This window comes from Triticum urartu, chromosome 1A, assembly GCF_056163025.1.
Source record: "Triticum urartu cultivar PI428250 chromosome 1A, HENAU_Tu73, whole genome shotgun sequence".
Lineage (NCBI taxonomy): Eukaryota > Viridiplantae > Streptophyta > Magnoliopsida > Poales > Poaceae > Triticum > Triticum urartu.
Window position 1 is genome coordinate 272,054,477 of NC_141873.1, and position 23,266 is coordinate 272,077,742.

Genomic DNA, 23,266 nt, shown 5'->3' on the forward strand with positions numbered 1-23,266 from the left:
GAATAAGGTGAAGACGTGGTCTTCTCAGTTCAATCTCAGCCTCCCTAACCAGACGTATAGTTGTCACAACAGCTGGAATTGGTCTACCAAATCTTTGTCTTCGTCAAGCAACTGGTTCTGTCACTTCACCCTTTACTTACAGTTTAGCTTCGTGAAGTCTATGCTTGTCTGTTCCATTTGAATTCATTGTGTGAAGACTATCATCTCTGTTTGCATAATTGGCTTCATAATGTCTTCCTATTTTGATCTGCCCTACCTAGCTGCTATCTGTCTTCGTGCTTTCATTGTACTGTTTCCTTGACTGTAGCATGACCAGTGTAGGTTATCCTCCGCTGCATCCTGTTTAGGTATTATTTGATTGTCTATCTTCGAAGACATTGCTTGTCTTGAAGACTTTCATAAAAATTGCCTATTCACCCCCTATAGTCGATAACTAGTACTTTCACTTTGCCAGCGGAAGGGCTATGTTTTTCAGATGTTTCTTCGAATTATGTTAGGGTTTGTGCCCTGTTCAGGAAGACGAGACGATGGTGGCTCCCTGAAGATGGAATAAGGTCCTCCCCGTCCAGCTCCGTGCCGGTGGTGTGTCTAGCATTGTCGGTGGGGCGTGTGGAGATGTGTCTCTGGTGGATCTGTCTTTGATGGATTTGCTCAAATCTAGTCATAGTTCCTCTACATTCGTGTGACTTCAGTTTGGATCCTTCCGATCTACACTACTCTTCATCGGCGACGGTTGCTGTTCTGCTGCGCTGGTCCTATGGGGCCTTAGCACGACGACTTTCCGACTGTCTACTACAAACGTTTTGTCCGGCTCCAACGAGGAAGGGGCGATGACGGCGGCGCACCTTCGGCTCGCTTCAGTGATTGTAGTCGTCGCTAGATGGTCTACGGATTTAAATGTAATTTTTATTATTTCTGGTATTCATTTTACTGTTATGATTGAAGATAAGTAGATTGAAAGTTTTCTGTAAAAACATGACATTATTCTGATGAGTTTTTTTTCGGTGAGTTAAGTTTTTTTTAGGAAAAAAGGGTAGTGATGATACGGAGGGTTAAATTTTACACGTTAAATTTAGCAGAAGGGCCCAAGATGCTCTTACCGTCTCAAACTAAAGATCTTCTGTTCATCCTCGATCCAACGGCGGTGGTCAGTCCTTATTTTAAAGCTTACTAACCCCACACCACCACTCCCCAGCCCCCGGGTCTCCGGCGAAGTCTCCTCGCCCCTCGCGCTCTGCATCTCGTCGGCGACGAACCCAAAACCCTCACAAATCCTTTCCTGATGTGCGGTTCACAGTCCGAATCCTCTGTCGTGTAGCAACTCCGATCGAAGCGGCGGGAGGGCCTCGGGTCGAAGCGCACCTCCCCCATGGCGACGACAGGAGGGTCCCGATCTGGGGTTTCGTGGGCGGCGTTCGCTCTGCTAGCGGTGGTGCTCGTGGGATGCCTCGGTGGTGGCGTCTCGGTTGCCGAGATCAGGCGACAGAAGAACGTGCAGGTGGCGCTCCGGGCCAAGTGGGCCGGCACGCCGCTGCTGCTCGAAGCCAGGTGAGTGGTTTCCGGCACGATATGCTGGTATACTTGTCCTTGTTTGATCGAGATTTTTCGTTTTGCACCGATTTAGTGGTCCTCAGTAAGTTCATTCTGTGGTTTGCTGGTTTACCACTGGGACCTGGCGATCCTGGAAACTAGTAGCGAGCCATTCTGCCGATGCCTGGTTAATTAATATGTTTAGCTAATTGTGCTAAGAATTCAGTCGTTTCCTTCTAATTGTTAGAAGCGTATTAGTATAGTATGTTGTCGAACAGTCATGCGCACTATGCAACACACTAGAATACCACTCACCGGTCAGTAATATGCACTCGTGGTTCAGTAACACACATTCACCAGATGAATTATGGTGTTTATAATAAACCGAATCCTACCAAATTACAAAATTATTGCAGTGAGAGATTAATGAGGTTTTATGTTTCATAAACTATTAGACTCTAATGTGACAGATAAGAGCACCATGTCTCTTCTGTTCACTTGAAGGCTGAAACATTTGCTTTCGTTGCGACACTTGAAGGCTGGTAGTAAATTTATTTCATTGTTCTTGACTCAAGATTATCTTTGTGTGCTATTGTAGCCAAATTTATTATATGTAGTCTAATGTGACAGATAAGAGCACCATGTCTCTTCTGTTCACTTGAAGGCTGAAACATTTGCTTTCGTTGCGACACTTGAAGGCTGGTAGTAAATTTATTTCATTGTTCTTAACTCAAGATTATCTTTGTGTGCTATTGTAGCCAAATTTATTATATGTAGCCAGATGCTGTACTGGTACGTTTTAGATCTAATCGAGAAATATCTTTCCATGAGGAAACATAGATAAATGTAGTACATGCTAATGAATATTTGCATCACTATTGTTGTTGGCCAATATTACTTGTTATTTTTTCTGGAAATACCTAATCCTGTCCGTTTACTACTTTGATTAGTGAACTGCTTTCAAAAGAATGGAAGGATTATTTTTGGGATTTTATTGGCCATTGGAAGGAACTGGACAAAGGATCTGAATGTCTGACAGCTAAATGTTGTGCCCAGAAGATTGTTGAGGATGTTCGCTCATTTCTCAGCGAGCCACTGGCTTCAATTTTTGAGTTTTCTCTTACACTTAGATCAGCATCGCCAAGATTAGTGCTTTATAGGCAGCTTGCAGAGGAATCTTTATCTTCAGTTCCTGTCAAAGATGATGCACTAGAGCAAATTTCTGGCAGCGGTGCTGTGGAAGGAACTTGCTGCTGGGTAGATACAGGAAACACTCTGTTTTTCAACTCAGATGATCTACATAAATGGCTCGAGGGATCAGGCGAAGGGTAAGCATCTTCATCTTTTATTTCTTAGTCACTTCGTTTAGGGCTTCTGGCTACAGGGTTGAAACTCAGAACTTATGTTGAACAGAGCTACGGACTCCACTGGACAACCTGAACTATTTGACTTTGACCATGTATATCCTCGCTCAAATATTACTGCTCCAGTTGCTATATTTTATGGCGCTGTTGGGACAAAATGCTTCAAAGAGTTGCATGTTCATCTGGCAGAAGCATCAAAGCAGGTGACATACTCTTGACTTGTTTTCTGGTATATTTCAAGGCATCCGAGGTCTTGAGAAAACAATGAACCATGGAAAGTAAGATACATGGTCTTATACAGGGGCATTGTATATCAAATACCCATTAATATATATGGTGTTAGAGCGATACTTTTAATGAGTGCTTAGCTACCATGTCAACATATGGACTGTTTGTATTGGAGCCCAAGTGCGCCATGCTAGATTTTGGTATTACCAGCCACTTTTTGCTAGGTTTTGCTCTTAAGTCATCGTTCAAGCCGAATATTTAATTGTGCAGCTTCAGTTGAATCAAGGAACAGAGAATTATCTTCCACCAGCCTGTTTTGCTTCCATGTCGGACCTTAAATTCCTTCCCACCTTCTCTTGAATTTGCTCTGTAGCTTCAGATGTAGCTGCCATTCTTTTAGTTGCATGTACCTCGTTGATTTCCTTGCTATTCACACATAACTAACATAGATAATAGAGAGTAGAGAATAACTGTGGTTGTTTTAAGTCCCAGAGTATCTTTGGCTCGTTCATGATTCTATGTTGTAACATGCATGTTGATGCATGGAAATGTTGGTAGTCTATTTCTTTCCAAACCAGTAGCCTATGCAACTTTGCCAAGTACATCTAATTACCAAAATACATGGCTTGCCAATATTTTGTCATGGCAACTTGGGGGTGAACAAACCAAACAGCCTCGTAATCACTGATAGCCTATTGCTTCTTGCTGTTTCTAGTTGATAGTCCTAATAACTGGAAGTTCATCTTCCACATGGTAATAGAACTTAGATGAATGTAGTCATATCACTGGTAATATTTGTGAGCAACTGAACATATATTGTTTCAATGAATCATGTCAAACCTCTGCATGATAGTACTTGGTTATCCTACTATTTGGATCCTGAATAATTTGTATATGTATTAACCTCTTCCTGGACAGCAACCGCATATGTAATGGTTTTAACTTTGAACATGTCTGTAGATAGTCAAATGTGTCTTATTCTAATGGTGAAATTGATTCTGTTTTTATTAATCTAGTTTTCTTTGCCATCATATCACACTTTATGTCTTCTTTTGCTTCTCTAATTTTGCTGCATTGGCTGTAAGCTGCAAATGTCTAATATATAGTATATGTTGTATTCAGGGAAAAGTCAGATATGCACTGCGCCCTGTTCTGCCATCTGGATGTCAGGCTACATCTAGCTTTTGTGGTTCCATTGGTGCTGCAGATGCAGTCACTTTGAGTGGTTATGGGGTGGAACTCGCCCTAAAAAACATGGAATACAAAGCCATGGATGACACTGCTATAAAGAAGGGTAACTCTGCTTGTGCTAGGTGTTTTATTTGCACCGAGCATGCACTCATCTCCACTCAGCTCTTAATAAGCAAGAATTCCAATATGTGATTTAGTAAATCTGCTGCATCCCCTTGAAAATGACCAAGTAAAAATAACTTACACACACCTCTTTGTCTGAAATAAATCAGTTGGGAAGACGAGTTCAACCCTTTTTGTCTTTTGGCTGCTTGATGCTGTGTGCGTACGGGTGGGTGGCTGAGCTGGGCATCGTAGCTGGCAGCTATATATGTTCTCTCTTCTTGTAAGGTGTGAGATTCAGCATGTAGGAGTAACTACACCGGGTTGAAACCTCTGTCCTACAACCGAGTGTAGGTACTCCCACATGCCAAACCTTAGGGAGTAACTACACTCCATTGAAACCTTTTTCCTACAACCAGGTGTAGTTATATTGACATGCCGAATGTCACAACTTAGAGAGTTTGTAGCGGTAGTATGTAAAATCACCTAACCACACTCATTTGTAAGATGCATTTTCCGTATATGTTTGAACATAAAAAGGAGTATGTCCAAAAGAATGCATACCACCTAAAAAATAGTAACTATATACTACCTACATGGCCTTACATACTTTGTATTGTGGCCCGCACTCCACAGTGTGCTATATACTCTCTAGTCTCTACATTTTTAGAGTCGTATCGTGGGCGCGCACTCTACAGTGCGCTATATACTCTCTACATTGTTAGAGTTGGCACGTGAGAGTAGCCACACCTGGTTGTAGGAAAAACGTTTCATATATATATGTATGCATATTTCAAATCTTAATGATCCTTATTTTGTTCTTCCGTATAACACACACTCAGTCACAAATTTCATATCTTAATGATCCTTACTATGTTTTTCCAGGTGTTGCACTGGAAGATCCTAAAACTGAGGACCTCAGTCAAGAAGTCAGAGGGTTCATATTTTCCAAGATTTTGGTTCGTTTAGTTTAGTCATAACAATAACTATGGTGACTATTTATTGCATATGGAGAAAGTATTCATCTTTTTTTATCCTCGTCTATTGTTCTCTAGGAACGCAAGCCAGAGCTAAATGCTGAGATAATGTCCTTCAGGGATTATCTATTGTCATCAACAGTATCAGACACACTTGAAGTTTGGGAACTCAAAGGTATTGTTGGCCATTGTCTTGATTCTATCTGTCCTACAAGTTATAACTGTGCATCATGTGATGACATAGAAGCACCTCTTTTATATATGTTCTTCTCCACACTACAGATTTGGGTCATCAAACAGCACAGAGGATTCTTCATGCATCAGATCCTTTACAGTCAATGCAGGAAATCAATCAAAATTTCCCAAGTGTAGTTTCTTCACTATCACGAATGAAGGTAAGTGCCATATCTGGAGCTCCCTTTTAACCTTCAGCTATGCACACAAGTAATGACATTTGAAAAAAAGTGAGTTGTAAAGGTGTTGTTTGTAAGGAAGTTCATATGAACTACTTCCACTGTTCCAGGTTCAGATTATTAACAACTTTTTAATATCGTACAGGTTGACGATTCAATCAAAGATGAAATCATAGCAAACCAGCGAATGGTGCCACCTGGCAAGTCATTAATGGCTTTGAACGGTGCTTTGATTAATATCGAGGATCTTGATCTCTACCTGTATGTTCTACCATACTTCCTGGATAATGGTGTTTCTGATTATTTACTTTGTTTCCTCACCTTGATGAGCTAACTTCAACTTAATTTGCCTTTGTGTTATGCCCAATGTGGATTTTAATCAGTGTATCCTGGCAACAACTGACAACTAATTTTTTGCTTCTACTTGTCATTAGAAACCTGGCAACAGAGCATGCATTATCACAAGTGACAGTTTCGAAATCATAATGAAAGAAGATTGTACAAATAATAGTGTGTTGGCTCTTTTCAATTTACTCAGAGAGAAAAATGTCGTGTTTTCTCCCAAAGCGTGGCATACACCATTTATCCTGTGTCTGATAAGCCCCTCTCCAACTGCAACAACACTCAGCTATAACCAAACAAGAAAGAAAGAGCAAGCGCGCAACCAACTGATTAGAGAATTTTAGTCAAGAAGATTATAACAAATATGGCTTTTATTCCTATGATTTTGGGAGCATATGAAGACAATGATGGACATGTGATTTGCTAGTTGCAATTCCGGTTCACTTATGTAGCATATAGGGGTTTGCTAGGTTTTGCGGTGGGGTTGGCATAACCGTATAATAGTTATTATTATTGAAGCAGATCAATTTGGGATTCATTTCATTTCTCTACTGGTCTACTTCCTTCTCCATCAGCTCTTTGTATTTCCTGACTCTGGCCCTTTTTCTTTCTTTGCTCTGGTTTTGGGCTCTACTTGACATTACATCACTAACTTCAAAAGTTTGTGTTAAAATGCTCATTGATTTTACAGTTTGACATAAATATATTATATATAATAACTAGCAAAATAGATATTTAACTATGATTTATCTGGCAGGTTAATGGACATGGTCCGTGAGGAATTGTCTTTAGCTGATCAGTTCATCCGATTAAAGGTGAATTTTATTTAAGTGTACTATTAGATGTGTTACCTGGCTAGTTCTTTTTGTTTGTTAGTATTAGTAATGGACAGCGCATCAGCACCTATCTGTATATTATTGGAGAAGCTAGTTGAATCTCGTTGTTGAAAAAAGGAAATCTAGTTTGGCCAACTTGATTAGGGCATCTCCAACGTTATCCCCCAGCAGACAACCCCTAATTGTCTGCGGACACGTCAACCGCTAGGAGTGCAGTTACCCAACGCTAAACCAATTTTTTTTACCCGGTATCCGGACATTTAAACGATTTCAAACTAGATTCAGATATAGTTCGGATATATTACATCAAACTTAGTTCAAATTTACATAAAACTTAGCTAAGCTACTCTAATCTACCTAATGAACTGAACTTGGATCTCCAACACCATCTGGGTTCTGCCGTTGCCGCCAACGCTGCCGTCATCGTTGCTCCAGTCGCCGCGGCATCCGTCCTGGGCTGCGGCGACACGCTCGTGGCGGAGCGCCTTGGCTTTCTCCTCCGCCCGCCGGCCGGCCTCGCGCTCGGAGATGAGGATCCCCTCCCGTGGCGCCTCGGTGTTGAGCCGCCGGTGGCGACGGGCGTCATATTCCTTGGTCATCTTCGAGTGGTCGAGCGCCCACTCGATAGCACGCTGTGGGTCGGCGAGGATGTGCGGCGGCGCCACCTGCCACATCGCGAAGGACATCGAGTGTTGCGAGGATGTGACCGCTCCGCGCTACGAGCTGCTTGAGCCGTCGAGGACTATTTCACGGCGGCAGGGAGGGTAGGCGCTGACTCTGAGGAGGTGGGGGGCGCGGCGGCTGGGACGACAATGCATGAGAGGAGCCGCGGCCCTGTGGGGGCGGCGTGTTGAGCAGCGAGGCCTGTAGCGCCTCCGAGAGCTGCTCGCTGACCTCCCTCTCGATGTCTGACCAGTTGATGTCGTCCTCCTCCTCGCCGGAGCTTGATTCAGCCCCGTCCAGGGACGCGGGCGCCACCTGGGAGGAGGATGGCTGCGGGATAAGGACAACGATCGCGCGGACGAGAAGGGTCCCGGTGACAGGCGGCGGCTTAGGGGTGCGGACAGGGTCAACCATGTTGGGAGCCCGATCCGCCGTCGCGTCGAGGCGGCAGCTGATCGGACCGGAAGGTGCCGAGCAGCCACGCCATCTGGCAGCGCTCCCGCAACTCCTTGGTTATCCGGCGGGCCATCGCAGGGGTACACGGGGTGGTGGTTGGCCGCTAGGGTATGGGTGGGCGGTGGAGAGTTGAGAGTGGGAGTGAGGGAGAGGGGCCGGGTTAAAGAAAGGGGGGAGGGGACTGGGCTGACGTGGCGGACAGTCCGGACCCCCCCCCCCCTGCGCCCCCAACACACACATTTGGGACTGGACATGGGATATCGTACTGCCCGGGCTGAAATGGTGGAGCCCGTTGAATGGCATTTTTTGTCCGGACCGGACAAATAGGGGCGGAATGGGGGAGCCTGTTGGAGATGCGCTTATAGTTTTCTTGTGAGTTGTGAAGCCTTCACATGAAATGCCGAGTAGAAATGCAGAATGAAATATGTGGGTTATATACTTCCACCTTTGTTGCTCATTCTAGAACCTTTATACCACAAATACTTTTTAGCATTGCTGTCTATATACATTTTCTTACCGTAGCTTCCGGCATTTGATTTTGACTAAATAAAAGGCTATCAGAGCATTTCTGCTCCACAGTTAGGTTGTATGGAGTATTTCTTGGCGATATCCGAATGACACTTTCATTTCAGCAGCTGTCCTTTTATAACCAATATTTACCAAATGCTAATACATTCAACCTTTTAGATTATTACCGTGTTATGAGTCAACAGAATTATATTATCTAGCTAATGATTAAATAGATGTGCCATATCCCTCTATTCTGAACATGTGATTGTTCGGCTGGTGCCTGGGGACTCCGTGAGCTGCTCCTAAGGTCGCTCACCCCAGACACTTAGTCCTTCTCCTGGGCGAGCTGGTCATGTATATTTGTGTCTGTGTAACAATCCTTTACTAGCTTATTTCAGTGTGTGTGGGTGTGGCGTGTGTGTTTGAGGCGAGGGTCTTTATGCCCTCTCCTCTGTACATTTCCTTCAACTTAATGAAATAACAGGCAGCTCTCCTGCTTGTTCTATTATTTACTTTGCTATTGTTGTCAAATGCCTTCCAGTTGCCTCAAAGTGCTGCCCGCAAGATCCTGTCAGCAGCGCCACCAGCAGAATCTAATTCATTCCGCGTTGACTTCCGGTCTTCACATGTTCACTACCTTAATAACTTGGAGGAAGATGCCTTGTATAAAAGGTGGCGAAGCAACCTCAATGAGGTCTGTTCACTTATCTTTTATCAACATATTGAACGGAGATTGTCATTTGACCGTTGCTTCTGTGGCAAGTCAAATGAGGAACTTGAATTCAAATATATTATTTTCATGCTTTAGGGGCATAAGGGAATTGCATGTATGTCTTTAAATCTTGTCCATAAGATATCTTAAACAGCAGTATCGCCATGGTTTCACTTATCGTCAATTTTTTCTAGCATGGTTGCTATTGGTTTGTTGCAATGCTGTTACGTTTTTTAGTTTTCTCTATCATCTATGGAAAAGTTCATTGACTATCTCTGTTGGGGTTCTAACTGTAAGTAGTTTATGCAATACACCATTTATTTGGCTGTTCCTCCCCATACCCTGGTTAAATTGTATCACATAACTACTTGCAATCTTTAATGATTATCTCTTCTTTTTTTACTTCTTTCTTTGTAGCTATTGATGCCAGTGTACCCTGGTCAGATGCGTTACATCCGTAAAAATTTGTTCCATGCTGTGTATGTGTTCGATCCAGCTTCAGCCTGTGGTGCAGAGGCTAGTCTCTTTCTTACCTTTTCTCTTAGTACGCATTTGTTTTTCACACACTCTTTATGCTGTGCTCATTTATTGGCTTGGTATTTCCATTTCACTTGAAACTTTACAGACTATTGACACAATCCTGTCTCTGCACCAAGATAGTGTCCCTGTAAGGTTTGGTATCATAATGTACTCTTCTAGACTCATAAATGTTATTGAAGAAAATGATGGATCCAAGAGCGATGAAGACACTTCCACTTTGGTAATCATGTTTTCTGTATTTCATTACTGTGATTTGTTGGGAGCTCTTTGCTTGGATGTATACAACAGCAAATTGGTTTTACATCATTGCTACCTATGTCTGGGACAATTTCTACCTCTCTTTTTCTAGCCCTTGTCATTACTAGTGCTTTTTGGGTACATGAAATAATAGAAGCACATAATTACACTCGATTGCATATTATCATCATGATGTCCAGCTTTTTCACAGCAAGGATTTGTATCATAATACTATATATTAAAGCAACATTAATATGGTCTTCCAGCTTCACATAGGTTCCTTTCTTACACTTGTAGGGTGATACTAGTGTAAACTTGATATTTGGGATAACTACCTTGCAGAGGATGGCTACACACCCTCATAGAATGAGGAGATAAACTAAACTGGGATGATGAAATTTAGATGGGATATGGATAATTCTTTTTGCTTGATCTTGTAAGTTGCCATAGCCATTATAGGCATGCTTGATTTATCCCTTAGGACTGAACTTGATCTCACTCAAAACTCTCAAGCATAACTTTGTAACCAACTAATAACCTATCCCTTTAACCATCTAATCAACTAACTAATCTATCCCATTTCCGTGCATGCTATTTTCACATGTGCAGCACATGGCACATGCTGGACTTAGCACGTAACTAGAAAGGAAGAACATTGGGCCAGTGTAAAACTTATTAATCTATGTTATATTCCTGTGACACAATTCTCTAAAACTTACACTGGATTATGACTACTTAATTGCATAGCGTCATTATTCCTGTGACATAATTCTCTAAAACTTGCTCTCCTATCCATTCATACCGCGCCCCCAACTAATGTATTTTCTTTTGTACAGATAATGAGGCTTTTCTTGTACATCAAGGAGACATACTCGACACAATTGGCATTCCAATTCCTAAGCGATGTGAGTTAGCTCACCAAATTGAATCAGTTATAAGCTTAACGATTCTAGCCTGTCTGCTGATAATCTTTTGCGTTGCTGGGTTATGTGCATTTTTATTATTCGCAGCGCTGCTATCTGTTAGACGCGTGTATATTAGCTGTGTGATCACCATTGTATAAGGGGTTTCTTGCATACATGCCTTGTGTCATTTATACATTTTGGTCTAGAGCCACATAATGGATGAAAATGCTATTCATAAGTTATAACATGGTATTGTAGAAATGTAGAATTGCATGCACCAACCAGTTCACCCAAAAGTTCAAGCTGATGGTAAAAGGTGGGCACTGCGCTTATACTTCAACACCCCCTCTCATGTGTGGCTATGTCAGGTCTAAACGCGGGTACCAGCCAGTTCACCCAAAAGCTCAGGCTGAATAACTGATGGGAAAAAGCGGGCAATGTACTTATCCTTCAACAGGTATAAGAGGGAAACTAGGGCTTTCTCCCGCCCTAAGGTTTCCTGATGGCAGCCACGGATGCTCCTCCCACCACCATCATCATTACACTTGCGCCGCTTGTTTTTTTGGCCACTACCATCAGATCGATCTCCGCCGCCTTCATTGTTTTAGCCTCGCCAATCTCTGCTGGCTTTGTCTGGCCAGGCTCATCCCCAGCTGGTGCTCTCCCCAACACCATTGTCCTCTCATCCTGCAGAGCTCCCCCCCCCCCCCCCCCCTCACTAGTTTCGTCCTTGCTAGCTCCAGCTCCTAGGGTTTTATTGTTCTCACCCCCACTGGCTGCCTCCATCAGTCCGTGCCACCTGCTGCCTCCTTCTCAACGGAATACATCTTTTGTTGTATTACTAGATCAGTGCTTGTTTTGAGCACGCCGCGCTACTGTTTGTAGTGGTTTCATTCCATATCTTTAGGCATGCAAATTTGGAACCTTTAGGGTACCCTTCGGCCCTACTTAGTTCAACCAAATGAACTAAAATTTCAAAAATATGTGAATTCCGAAAATTTAATTTATTTAGTTGAACTAAGGAGGGTCGGAGGGTACCCTCAAGGATCCAAATTTGCATCATCACATATCTTCCTACGAGTACTGAAACCAGCATTAATATTGCAGATTCTCGATCTCATTAGGCTGACATGGCAAAGCTAAAAAATGTAGACCAGGCTCCTGCATTGCGTTGATTTTTTTTGCTGACATGGTTCCTTTCCTGATTTTATCGCTGAAACTAAAAGTTGAGATTTGTTCCATATATCCTGTCAATGATTCCTTTGCATAGCTATATATTTGTTTCTTCAGAATTTTTTGCGATGGGTGGTGGACTTATGTCAGGCATAGCTTCTTAGAAATTAGAATATAATGGCATAACTTTAGGGTCATGTTGAATGTTTTTCATTGTTCCCTTCAACAAGGTAATTGCAGTGTGTTACAACTTGAAACTTGTCGTTATATGGTTAACATTACCATGATCATGGCCTTTGTATCCTTTTTGGTTAATAATCTGGCCGCCAAATGGTACTCTGTCTGTAGATATCCTGAATTTCATATAGCTGAAGTGCAGTGATATTTTCTTGTTCAGATACATAGATTGAGGAATGGTGGTGATGACTATAGTGAAGAGCCCGTAGAAGTTCATCATGTGGAGGAAGCATTTGTTGACTCATTATTGTAAGCATGTTCACTAAATTTTATATATTGTTGGTTCTAAATGCCCAAACAAAATCAGTGTATTTACTTATGTTACTTGTATTTTGTAATGCGCAGGTCAGGTGCAAAATCTCACCCTCAGGATGTGCTGCTAAAGTTGCAAAAGGAGAACTTGTACAAGCAAGATGCTGAAGAAAATTCTCGTTTTGTTCACAAACTGGGCTTGTATAAGCTCCAGTGTTGTTTATTGATGAATGGACTCGTTCATGATCCTAATGAGGTAATAATTGGCTATCTAACTTAAAAATTGTCAAAATTGGAGAAGCATCAAGCCTCCATAATATATAAATTTAAGACGGTAAATTCATCTTTTCTACATTAGAATGTTTCTTTAACAGCAGTAAATTCGCTGGTACTAAGGAAATTACACAAAAATGCTGAAGCAATAGTAGTAGCTAATGTCGTGCCTTTCTACTACTCTTATATTCTAAAGGACGCGACCATGAATGCTATGAACGATGAGCTTCCTAGGATACAAGAACAGGTCTATTATGGGCATATCCAGTCCCATACAGATGTTTTGGAGAAATTTTTGTCGGAAAGTAGTTACAAGCGGTACAACCCATCGGTAAGTACCAATATTTCTAAAAAACTGTGGCGGCATTGGCTCTTGATTTACTTAACCATATAATATTTACCCTCAGATTACTGGCAAGAGCACAGAGAAGAAGAGATTTGTCTCGCTGTTTGCATCGTATCACCAGGAAGATTCTGTACTTCATGATATCAGCTACTTACATTCCCATGGAAGTATGCTTCCTACTATTCTGTGCCTGTACCTTGTCATCTATCGTCAAAGTTCGCTGGTGTTGAAATGTAGTTGTTAAATCTATTTGCAGGCGGAGATGATGTGAAGCCCGTAACTCATCTACTTGCTATTGATCTTTCTTCGGTGACCGGGACCAAGTTGCTTCACGAAGCCATACGTTATCTGGTAGATGAAGCAATTGCCTATCTAACATGCTATTTATATTGTTTTCTTCTGATTATGTCCCTTTATTCAACACGATGCAGATGGACGGGTCTAATAGAGCTCGTATTGGTCTACTACTTTATGCCCGCAGTGATAGTATTTCCACTATTTTACTTATGAAGGATATCATTGATAGAACCATTTCTTCTTTCAGGTTTGTTCCTCTTTTTCTTTCCTTTTTTTGTCCATTTTCCAGTAGAGATTCAGAATGGTTTAGTCTATCACTTTTTCTTTCCTCTCATCATTGAATACATCAAGCTTGTCTCTGATCTTGTGAGTCATCTTGTTCTAGTGGCAAGGAAAAGGTACTGGACTTCCTATATGGGCTCTGCAAATATTATGAAGGTCAACATATGGTTGCTTCTTCTGCTGCTGGTGATACGCTTAGTTCTATTAAGGACAAGGTGTATAGCTTAGCTGCTGAGACTGCCTTGCCTGTTGATGATTATAAAGCATGGCTTACAAGTTTTTCTGCTGATACAATTCTCGAAGGGATTGATAAGGTCTGCATCTGAGGACTGAGCTTTCTTGACCTCTTTGTGAAATTCTCTCTTTGCACTGTTAGTATGTGTACTTTGTAGTTTTAACCTTTAAGTGTCTTTGAAACTTAACATACATTAAGGGACTGAGCTGGGTTCAAGCAAACCCTATCAAGACTTGATTTTTATTCTGCTCATTTCATGTCTCAGTTTAATTTGTCTATGAGATTGATTGATCATGTCAAGCTCACCATTATGGAAATTGGAGCTAGCTAGAGTTTGGCTTGAACGAGCATATCAGCTGTAGAATTTCCAGAAGTTTTAGCCATCATAACTTAATATTAGCTTGGCTAACATAGTAACATTGTGCTTGGCTTTTAGCTTAAGAGCCCCTAGAAACTGCAATGCATATGTACTTGTTGGTTGTAGGTGTTTAAGTTAAGCTTGAATTGAAATTGATGTTAGACCCAGTATTAACTCAATTTCTGTAAGAAACGAGCCCAAATTTGAGCAGAAACCAGACTATATTTTAGTACTCCCTCCGCCTGGAATTACTTGTCGTAGAAATGGATGTATCTAGATGTAGCATCCTCTCAGGACTCATGACAAGCATACTAGGTCATCACTACTTGCTTTGTGCCAGTTGGCCACTGTCTCACTCATTGTTCAAGACGAGTTTAGCCTTTCATATGAAAGCCACTGTTTATTTTTTTCCCATTTCTTTATACCTTAACACACACACACACACACACACACACACATGCAGCGCTCCTGCATGCTCTAAAAAATAATAACAGACAAAACAGTACAAGGTAACCTACTGTAAACAGGCAATTTTTCGGTAAGAACCACAAAAATGATTCACAATCTTTTCCTATGTTCAGTTTTCAAGTCAATACTTTTCTGCCAGTTTCCTAACAATATTGTTCAGAACTTCTCACGCATATTTATTCGGTTGTGCAGTTGTCAGACTTTTTATTTGGGCAACTGGGGCTTGAATTCGGTAGCAATGCTGTGATCACCAATGGACGAGTAAGACTATGTTTCCCTCATTTTGTTTCTGTTCATATCCAAACTAGTTCCATGGTCTTTGTCCTTTTGGTGTCTGGCAATGCATAAATACTCCCTCTTTGTCTCAGTACAAGTCATCAGCACGGTCTCCAACTTGACTCTTTCACCCATCAATTTCTTTGATGGTGCTTCAAATAAAATTTGTTATATTTTTAGTAGGGGGGAGCCTGACTGACCATATATATATTAAATAAAGAGACAGAAAACGTATTTTGATGCGTAGCAGTAAGTGCGAGCTCGACTGAGCATGCATCAAATAAGGAAAACAGGAACAAATCCATAACAATTATACATTATGAAAGTATATTTTTTTCATCGGCCTTGTAATATGAATTTGATTTTGTCAATGCTGTATTATTTTGTTGTCTGAAATTTGAATATGAGAATAATGATCGAGAATATATACAGTATAATTTATTGTATTGGAGTATTATATAATTGTATTTTTTATATAAAATATAAGCAATATTTCTCGTGCATGTTGAAAGAAATAAGAAGTAGTGGGATTGGTGAAGTGAGATGTGTGCATGTTGAGAAAATAGTATAAGTAGCATTTTCCATGTTGAGAGAACAAAAGTAGTGGAGTTGATGAGGTGGCATGTGTGCATGTTGAGATAAATAGAAGTAGTGGGGATCAACTACTTAAGCATACTAGATGATAAGAATGTTTGTGTCCTCAAGGTTATTTCCACCTGATTTGTAAGCTGCTTCTGTAGTTTATGACTGTTATTCCACCTTGCAGATTTTTGTTGTGGATGATGGTGACTCGTTTTTAAACGACGATTTAGGTCTCCTTGAGTCTATGGAGTATGAGTTGCGAACAAAATACATACATGAAATAATTGAGGAGGTTGAATGGGGAGGAGTTGACCCTGATTACCTGACAAGGTAAGATGTAAGCGTGCAATGGTTTCATTGGCTTTCCTATAGGGGTTTAATTATTTACAATTGAATGATTAGTGTGAGGTACATATTTGCACTAGCAGTAGTGCCTTTATCTGTTCATCCCTTTTAATATATTAGACGACAAGCTCTGGATAAGCACATTTTTTAGGTGACAGCTAAATACGGATATATATATTTAAAAGTTAACAGGTTATGCGTCTGAAGTAGTAATATTTTTCCGACAAAACCCAAAAAGCTTTGCATCTCAATGTATTGATAGAAGAAAAGTTATGTACAAGCCCAAGGAAGGGCAGAATCCATAATCACAATGCTGCACTAGTGCTGGGCGCCACTAGGAGCAACACTGCTAGACCCACCGCCCCTGTTTTCGCCCACAATCGAACTTCGGCCTGATTGTGTCGAGCAAGCTTGCAATGTTGGGCTGCACGTCGTCGAAGATACACATTGCCTCGGCTCTGATATGTGCCTGAAGGAATAGTTATATCCAAAAGGCTTATAATAAAGATATAATGCTAAAACCTTCCATTTTTATTTAAAAAATCCTAACTGATGCATCCTATTTGCAGCAAATTCTACAGCGATATTACCATGTTGGTCTCATCATCAATGTCTATACGTGAAAGGCCATCTGAAAGAGCCCATTTTGAAATTTTAAATGCGGAATACAGGTAAACTACCTCTTCTTTTACATGTATAAACATTCTGCTGGAATATATGTTGCTATGAGGTACCAGGCACATTACACATTCTGGCCATTGTTCTGCACTACAACTGACCTTCTATTGACTAAAACTACACTTTAGGAAGGAACTTATAACTTGGCTACAGATAGTTTCTGACTAACTCTGGAATCGTCAGTGAGAAATTTACCTCGTCATGGATCATTTTAGCTTGGAGTAATAATCCTGCTTTAAAGTCTTAAACATCTCGTTTGAAATAACTGGGTGTAAGTATTTCTTGCTGCCTGCAGTTTAATGTGCATGCCAGAAGAAATAATGTGTGCGAACACAAGTTTCATCTATCCTGGTTCATATTTTAACTGATCCATCCCATTCATTTGTCAATATCATGGCCAGATATTATGCTGTCATGCTGGGTTTTGTAACTTTGTTGTTTTAATAATAATATATGCTGATGCTATGATTTGAAATGCTAGGAGTATGTTCAAACTTTATTCAACTGTTTTGAGCTTGGGTTTTAATTCTTAAGTCACCCATCACATTTATGATTTATCTATATATGCAAGGAATTTTCAACTTGAAAGCAGTGAAGACAAACACAAAATGTTGGGTCTTAATTCTTAAGTCACCCATCGCATTTATGATTTATAGATATATGCAAGGAGCTTTCAACTTGAAAGCTATGAAGATAAACACAAAGTAGTCACACACACGGCTCAAATGCATGTCGCGTCCCTGTTTAGCTAACTGTAAATTGCAAGCACTGAGTTTTCACTTGAACCTACTTAAAACTTGGACTATTCTTGGATTTATGATAACTTCAGACAGTTTGATCTCATTTTGTTCTCTATCATGCAGTGCAATTAAGCTGAATAGTATGAATTCAAGTGTTCACATTGATGCTGTCATTGATCCTCTAAGTCCTGCTGGGCAAAAACTTTCTCCACTTCTACGCATTCTCTCTCGACAGATTCAGCCGAGCATGAGAATTGTCCTTAATCCAATTGTATGTATATTTTATCGTTGTTATCAGTTAGCATATGTTCTGCATCTAAAATTAATTGATATCTGTACCCACTGCTGCTGGGTAATTTTATTGTTTTGAAGTTCTGAAATATCAGTATGAGAAATGAACCAACTAATCTAACAGGGCATCTGATCTTTTTCTACCTGTTGAGGCTACTGAACACATTAAGTCTTTTAACTAATTATAGTCATTTAAATGACTCAGTTGTTGCCAAGGTTAGATGATGCACCTTAATAGTCCAGAGGCCTATCTCTGTTCTTGAGCTATCTGGTTGTGGTCATACTTGCAATCAATTGATTCAGTTCAACAATTGGAACATTTTAACCAACTTCACGAGCTAGAGATTTGCTGGCATGATCCATTCATCATTGTACGCAATCATATTTTTACACAATTTCATGTTATTGCAATGACATGCCTCAACTATAGCAAAAATTAGTCTGGTATGCATCTGTAGTGACCACAGCCCTGTAAAACAATTGTTTTTATCCTGTTAATTATTCAGTTCTTTGTGTGTCTTGATTTGATTAAATCATGCTCAGTTCATCTCCATGAGCATTTTTTTCATGTTTTTTGTTTGTCCTATTGATCGTAAGAAAGTACTCCCTCCGTCCAGAAATACTTGTCGAAGGAATGGATGTATGTAGACGTATTTTAGTTTTACATACATCCATTTTTATTTATTTCTCCGACGAGTAATTCCGGACAGAGGGAGTATGATTTACCATCTCTATTTGAAATTGAAGTCTATGAGTAGAGAAACTATGGTGTGATGTATTGTTTGAAGCCTTATTAGTATGTCTAGGTGGATCATGGATGGAAATGCTTCTATTCTTGAGCTTGTGCTAGCTGCAATCCTACAAATTTCATGCTAACATTTTCTGATTATTTTCAGAGTTCTCTTGCGGATCTTCCTTTAAAGAACTACTATAGATTTGTTCTTCCGTCGATGGTAAGAGTACACATATTTACTAGCCAGAACGTCCCCACTACCTACAATGATGCTTGACCATTTGATATGCAGGATGATTTTAGCAGTACAGATTTTTCTGTACATGGACCTAAAGCTTTCTTCTCAAACATGCCGCTATCTAAAACACTTACAATGAACATCGATGTTCCTGAGCCCTGGCTTGTTGAGCCTGTCGTTGCCATGTAAGCCAGCCACCAAGTATTAAGAAAAATATCAGAATTTATATTCTACAGTAGAGTCTAATCACATTATTGTGGTCGTTTTCTGTGTTTCAGCCATGATCTGGATAACATTCTGTTGGAGAATCTCGGTGATGTTAGGACATTGCAAGCAGTATATGAACTTGAAGCACTTCTTCTTACAGGTATAATCATTTAATAATCATCTCTTTGATTGTGGTGGATTATTTAGCGAACAGAATTTGTTTTTCAGGTCATTGCATGGAAAAGGATCGAGAACCTCCTCGTGGTCTGCAGTTTATCCTTGGCACCAAACAAAGACCACACCTGGTAGACACACTTGTCATGTCCAACTTGGGATATTGGCAGATGAAAGTCTCCCCGGGGGTGTGGTACCTACAACTCGCTCCTGGGCGGAGTGCTGATTTGTATGAGTTACCTTCGAAACTCATTGCCATAGATAGCCTGAGGGGCAAACTTTTACATATTGAAGTGCAAAAGAAAAAGGGCAAGGAGCATGAGGACTTGCTAAATGCTGATGATGACAACCATGTCCAGGAAAAGACGGTCTGTTTTTATTAATTTAGTTGTAAAACATATCAATTCTAGACATTCTTTTTTCCTAAATGCTTTTTAATGCAGGATAATAAAGGGTGGAATACCAACCTTTTGAAATGGGCTTCTAGTTTCATTAGTGGGGATGCCTCGTTAAAAAAGAAAGCTGAGAAAAACACTGTTAGTATTTCTTCTGTGAGTTATTTAATTCCACTGCATGTTATTCCGATCAGGCTACAGAAACAAGCTTTGGTCTAGGAAAATTTGATTGTCCAATTTTTCATGATTTTCTTGCTGGGGTGGACCCAAAACTTCCAGGAATATTGTGTAGAGATCTACTCTAGTGTTATGTATGGAAGTACTTTGCTACGGATTCTAGACCAGCCTATAAACTGTACAGTGATTCCTTGGGGAAAAACATGACTGAAAGAATGAGATAGTTTCTGAAAACATAGATTATGTTACACATTTAATTTTACTGAAAGGGAATTACACTGCGCATACAAAAACCTAAAACACTTGGGAAAACTGAACTTTGTTAGGAAGTCTGAATATATCTGTTTGATGAAAGGTATCATGGAACTGTTCCTAGTTACACCTTTGCTCTTGCTAATGCCGATGAAGATATTTTCTGTAATACGCATATGTAGTAATTTGAGTAGAATAATGGTTCTACATGTAAAAGTTACAGGGTAGTTCATGCATGTTTGTATCTTATGTTACTGGTTACATACTCCACATTAGTTGCTTAGAGAAAATCCAACGGTTTTGCTTTGCACTTCTATTCAGGACCTTAAGGATGCAAGACAAGGGGAGACAATTAACATTTTTTCTGTTGCTTCTGGTCATCTGTAAGTGTCCATTTCGTGAAAATATGAATTGCATTCTCTGTGGATGCCTATGCTGTTCATTGTTGGTTATAGTTTATCGTGCTGACACTTCTCACTTATGCGATTAACCTTGAGAGCCATGTTTCGTGTTAGCTGCTAGCACTGTTGCCTTTCTTTTCCTTGAACTACTTGCTGTCGTTATTAGAATAACACATGTTTTTTGCAGTATTCTGTATACTGCACAAATAGCTATTCTTGCACTCTAGTCTAATGTTGCTGCAGCAAATCCTAGTTACACATCATACACCATTTTACTCTTGGAAGAATATCATACCGAAAGGTATGACTTGAGAACATGTGATTTAGCTGCAAATTTTCATGTTGCAGGTACGAGCGTTTCCTAAAAATTATGATCTTGAGTGTTTTAAAGAAAACACAAAGGCCAGTGAAATTTTGGTTCATAAAGAATTATCTATCTCCACAATTTAAGGTAAATGAGCTGCTTTTGAGTCGATTAATTAATGAGCAGATGGAAGGTGTCTCTGCTGTTATCTAACCAGTAATCCTGCCAGGATGTCATACCCCACATGGCTCTGGAATATGGATTCGAGTATGAGCTTATCACGTATAAATGGCCAACATGGTTGCACAAACAGAAAGAGAAGCAACGAATTATATGGGCATATAAAATCTTGTTTCTGGATGTTATATTTCCACTTTCGCTGAGGAAGGTACTTTTGTCTATATTACAATTACCTTATGATCCTGCTTCATGTAACCATGTTCTTCAGTAGGTAGAAGCAGTTATAGCCTGATTGAGTTCTAATGGTATTCTTTTTCTGATGCTTTGTAAATAGGTTATTTTTGTTGATGCTGATCAAATTGTGAGAACAGACATGGGAGAACTGTATGACATGGATCTGAAGGGCCGTCCCCTTGCGTATACACCATTCTGTGATAACAACAAGGAGATGGATGGCTACCGATTTTGGAAACAAGTTAGTTACCAACTTAGCACAAACCATACTACTGCTGTAGACCCGATTATTCATGGCAGGTTAAAGATGTTCTCAAGTTGTCTGCTGACTCCTGTTCTTTTTCCCGTGTGTTTAAAGGGTTTCTGGAAAGATCATTTGCGAGGAAGACCATACCATATCAGGTTGTTGATCTGTTGCATCAAGTATGCTTAAATAGATTATTGCTGTTATTTTGTAACATGATCGTTGTTTCAGTGCCCTTTATGTTGTTGATTTGGCGAAATTTCGACAAACTGCTGCTGGGGACAATCTACGAGTTGTTTATGAAACACTCAGCAAGGACCCCAATAGTCTATCAAACCTTGATCAGGTACATCTATTTGTTCCCCTTTACGCGTAACATTTGATGGAGTGGGTCACAGCCTCACAGGCCAGTGCTGCATGATTAGTGGCTTCACTGCTACAGTCTACAGACCAGAGTTCATGTTGCTGATGAACTGGATTTCTTGGAAAGGCCCAATCTTGAAAGATATAACTTCATTATTTGATTCAAACATGATTTCGCGCAATATGTATATGTGCAATTATCGTTTTTAATTGAATTTATATTGATAATTCAACAACAACAACAACAACGAAGCCTTTAGTCCCAAACAAGTTGGGGTAGGCTAGAGGCGAAACCCATCAGATCTCGCGACTAACTCATGGTTCTGGCACATGGATAGCAAGCTTCCACGCACCCCTGTCCATAGCTAGTTCTTTGGTGATACTCCAGTCCTTCAGATCAATTTATATTGATAATTCAAATATTTAATTTGAAAGTTAAAAAGCTGCATTGCAAGAGGCAAGTTCCGTAGCCATATCAGTTCTTTGTATTCATGAAAGCTCGAATAATAATAATAATATAGGTGCAATATTTTTCTAGTGGTTACCATTTTCAACTTGCATCGGGATGAGCTGGTTTCTGTTTCCAACAGTAGAATGCTATATGTAGAACCAAGCTCCAGACTACAAAATAGTCATATAAGTGAAGATGAGTGCAATGCTTACTTGTAGCACTTTTATCCAGGATCTCCCAAATTATGCTCAACATACTGTGCCCATATTCTCACTCCCACAAGAATGGCTATGGTGTGAATCCTGGTGTGGAAATGCCACAAAGGCAAGAGCAAAGACCATTGATCTTTGCAACAATCCAATGACAAAGGAACCAAAGCTTCAGGTAAAATTGTGATTTGCCATGATCTGTTCCCTATTGCTTTAGTGTAGCACTAAAGGTTTGGCTATTCATAATATTTTCCTCGCACTCTCCAGGGTGCTAAGAGAATAGTTCCAGAGTGGGTTGATTTCGACGCTGAAGCTAGGCACTTCACCGCGCGCATCTTGGGGGAGAATGTGGAGGAGATTGCAGAGGCCACTCCCCCATCCTCTGAGTCTGATGCACCAAAGCCTGATCATGAAGACTCAAGCCAGGACTCGAAAGACGAGCTATGAGCACCAGCTGAAACCTAGCTTGATCATTTTCAGGAAAGAACAAAACTATACTTACTGGTTTGACGCCCCAGCAGAAAACATGGTGCAGAGGATAACCAAGCACAGGCGCAGGTATCAACCCAATTGTAGACGGGCCATACCCGGAGGCCGGGGCATATTGACTGCGTCCCTGAGGAACTCTTCAACATCAGTAAAGCTTTTTGATACACCCGTAATCCCGTAGGGATAGGGGTCTAGTAATCAATAGCAAGAAAGCATTGTAACAGTCGACAATTTATGTACTTTATGATTATGTTTTCCATGAGGCACCATAAACTATTTTTGGCATCTGATTGATGATCGAGAATGTACTTGGAAATTTTTGACATGATTTTTCTCACGAGCCATTCTCCAAAGCCACACGGTTTTCAACTCTGCG

The 23,266-nt window shown here is 40.5% G+C and overlaps 1 protein-coding gene across 3 annotated transcripts; it reads left to right on the plus strand.

The window, feature by feature from the left end:
• Window positions 1-1,160: 1,160 nt before the first annotated feature.
• EBS1 (EMS-MUTAGENIZED BRI1 SUPPRESSOR 1) lies at window positions 1,161-23,227 on the plus strand. 3 transcript variants are annotated; one of them, XM_048718372.2, is made up of 37 exons: window positions 1,161-1,548; window positions 2,481-2,858; window positions 2,944-3,097; window positions 4,245-4,416; window positions 5,301-5,374; window positions 5,471-5,567; window positions 5,675-5,787; window positions 5,951-6,066; window positions 6,905-6,962; window positions 9,154-9,306; window positions 9,742-9,840; window positions 9,950-10,084; window positions 10,938-11,006; window positions 12,577-12,665; window positions 12,762-12,924; window positions 13,138-13,272; window positions 13,349-13,454; window positions 13,544-13,638; window positions 13,719-13,831; window positions 13,970-14,180; window positions 15,120-15,188; window positions 15,970-16,115; window positions 16,700-16,801; window positions 17,672-17,819; window positions 18,736-18,792; window positions 18,865-18,995; window positions 19,089-19,177; window positions 19,246-19,559; window positions 19,635-19,742; window positions 20,337-20,398; window positions 20,765-20,867; window positions 20,950-21,108; window positions 21,235-21,375; window positions 21,493-21,536; window positions 21,610-21,724; window positions 22,424-22,576; window positions 22,669-23,227. In XM_048718372.2, exons 1-37 carry the CDS (start codon window positions 1,370-1,372, stop codon window positions 22,846-22,848), a joined length of 4,830 nt encoding a protein of 1,609 aa, XP_048574329.1. In that variant the 5' UTR covers window positions 1,161-1,369; the 3' UTR covers window positions 22,849-23,227. The 3 variants fall into 3 exon arrangements, with proteins under 3 accessions (XP_048574329.1, XP_048574338.1, XP_048574333.1); XM_048718376.2 differs by having other exon boundaries at window positions 1,162-1,548; window positions 19,635-19,727; XM_048718381.2 differs by lacking the exon at window positions 19,635-19,742.
• Window positions 23,228-23,266: the final 39 nt, after the last annotated feature.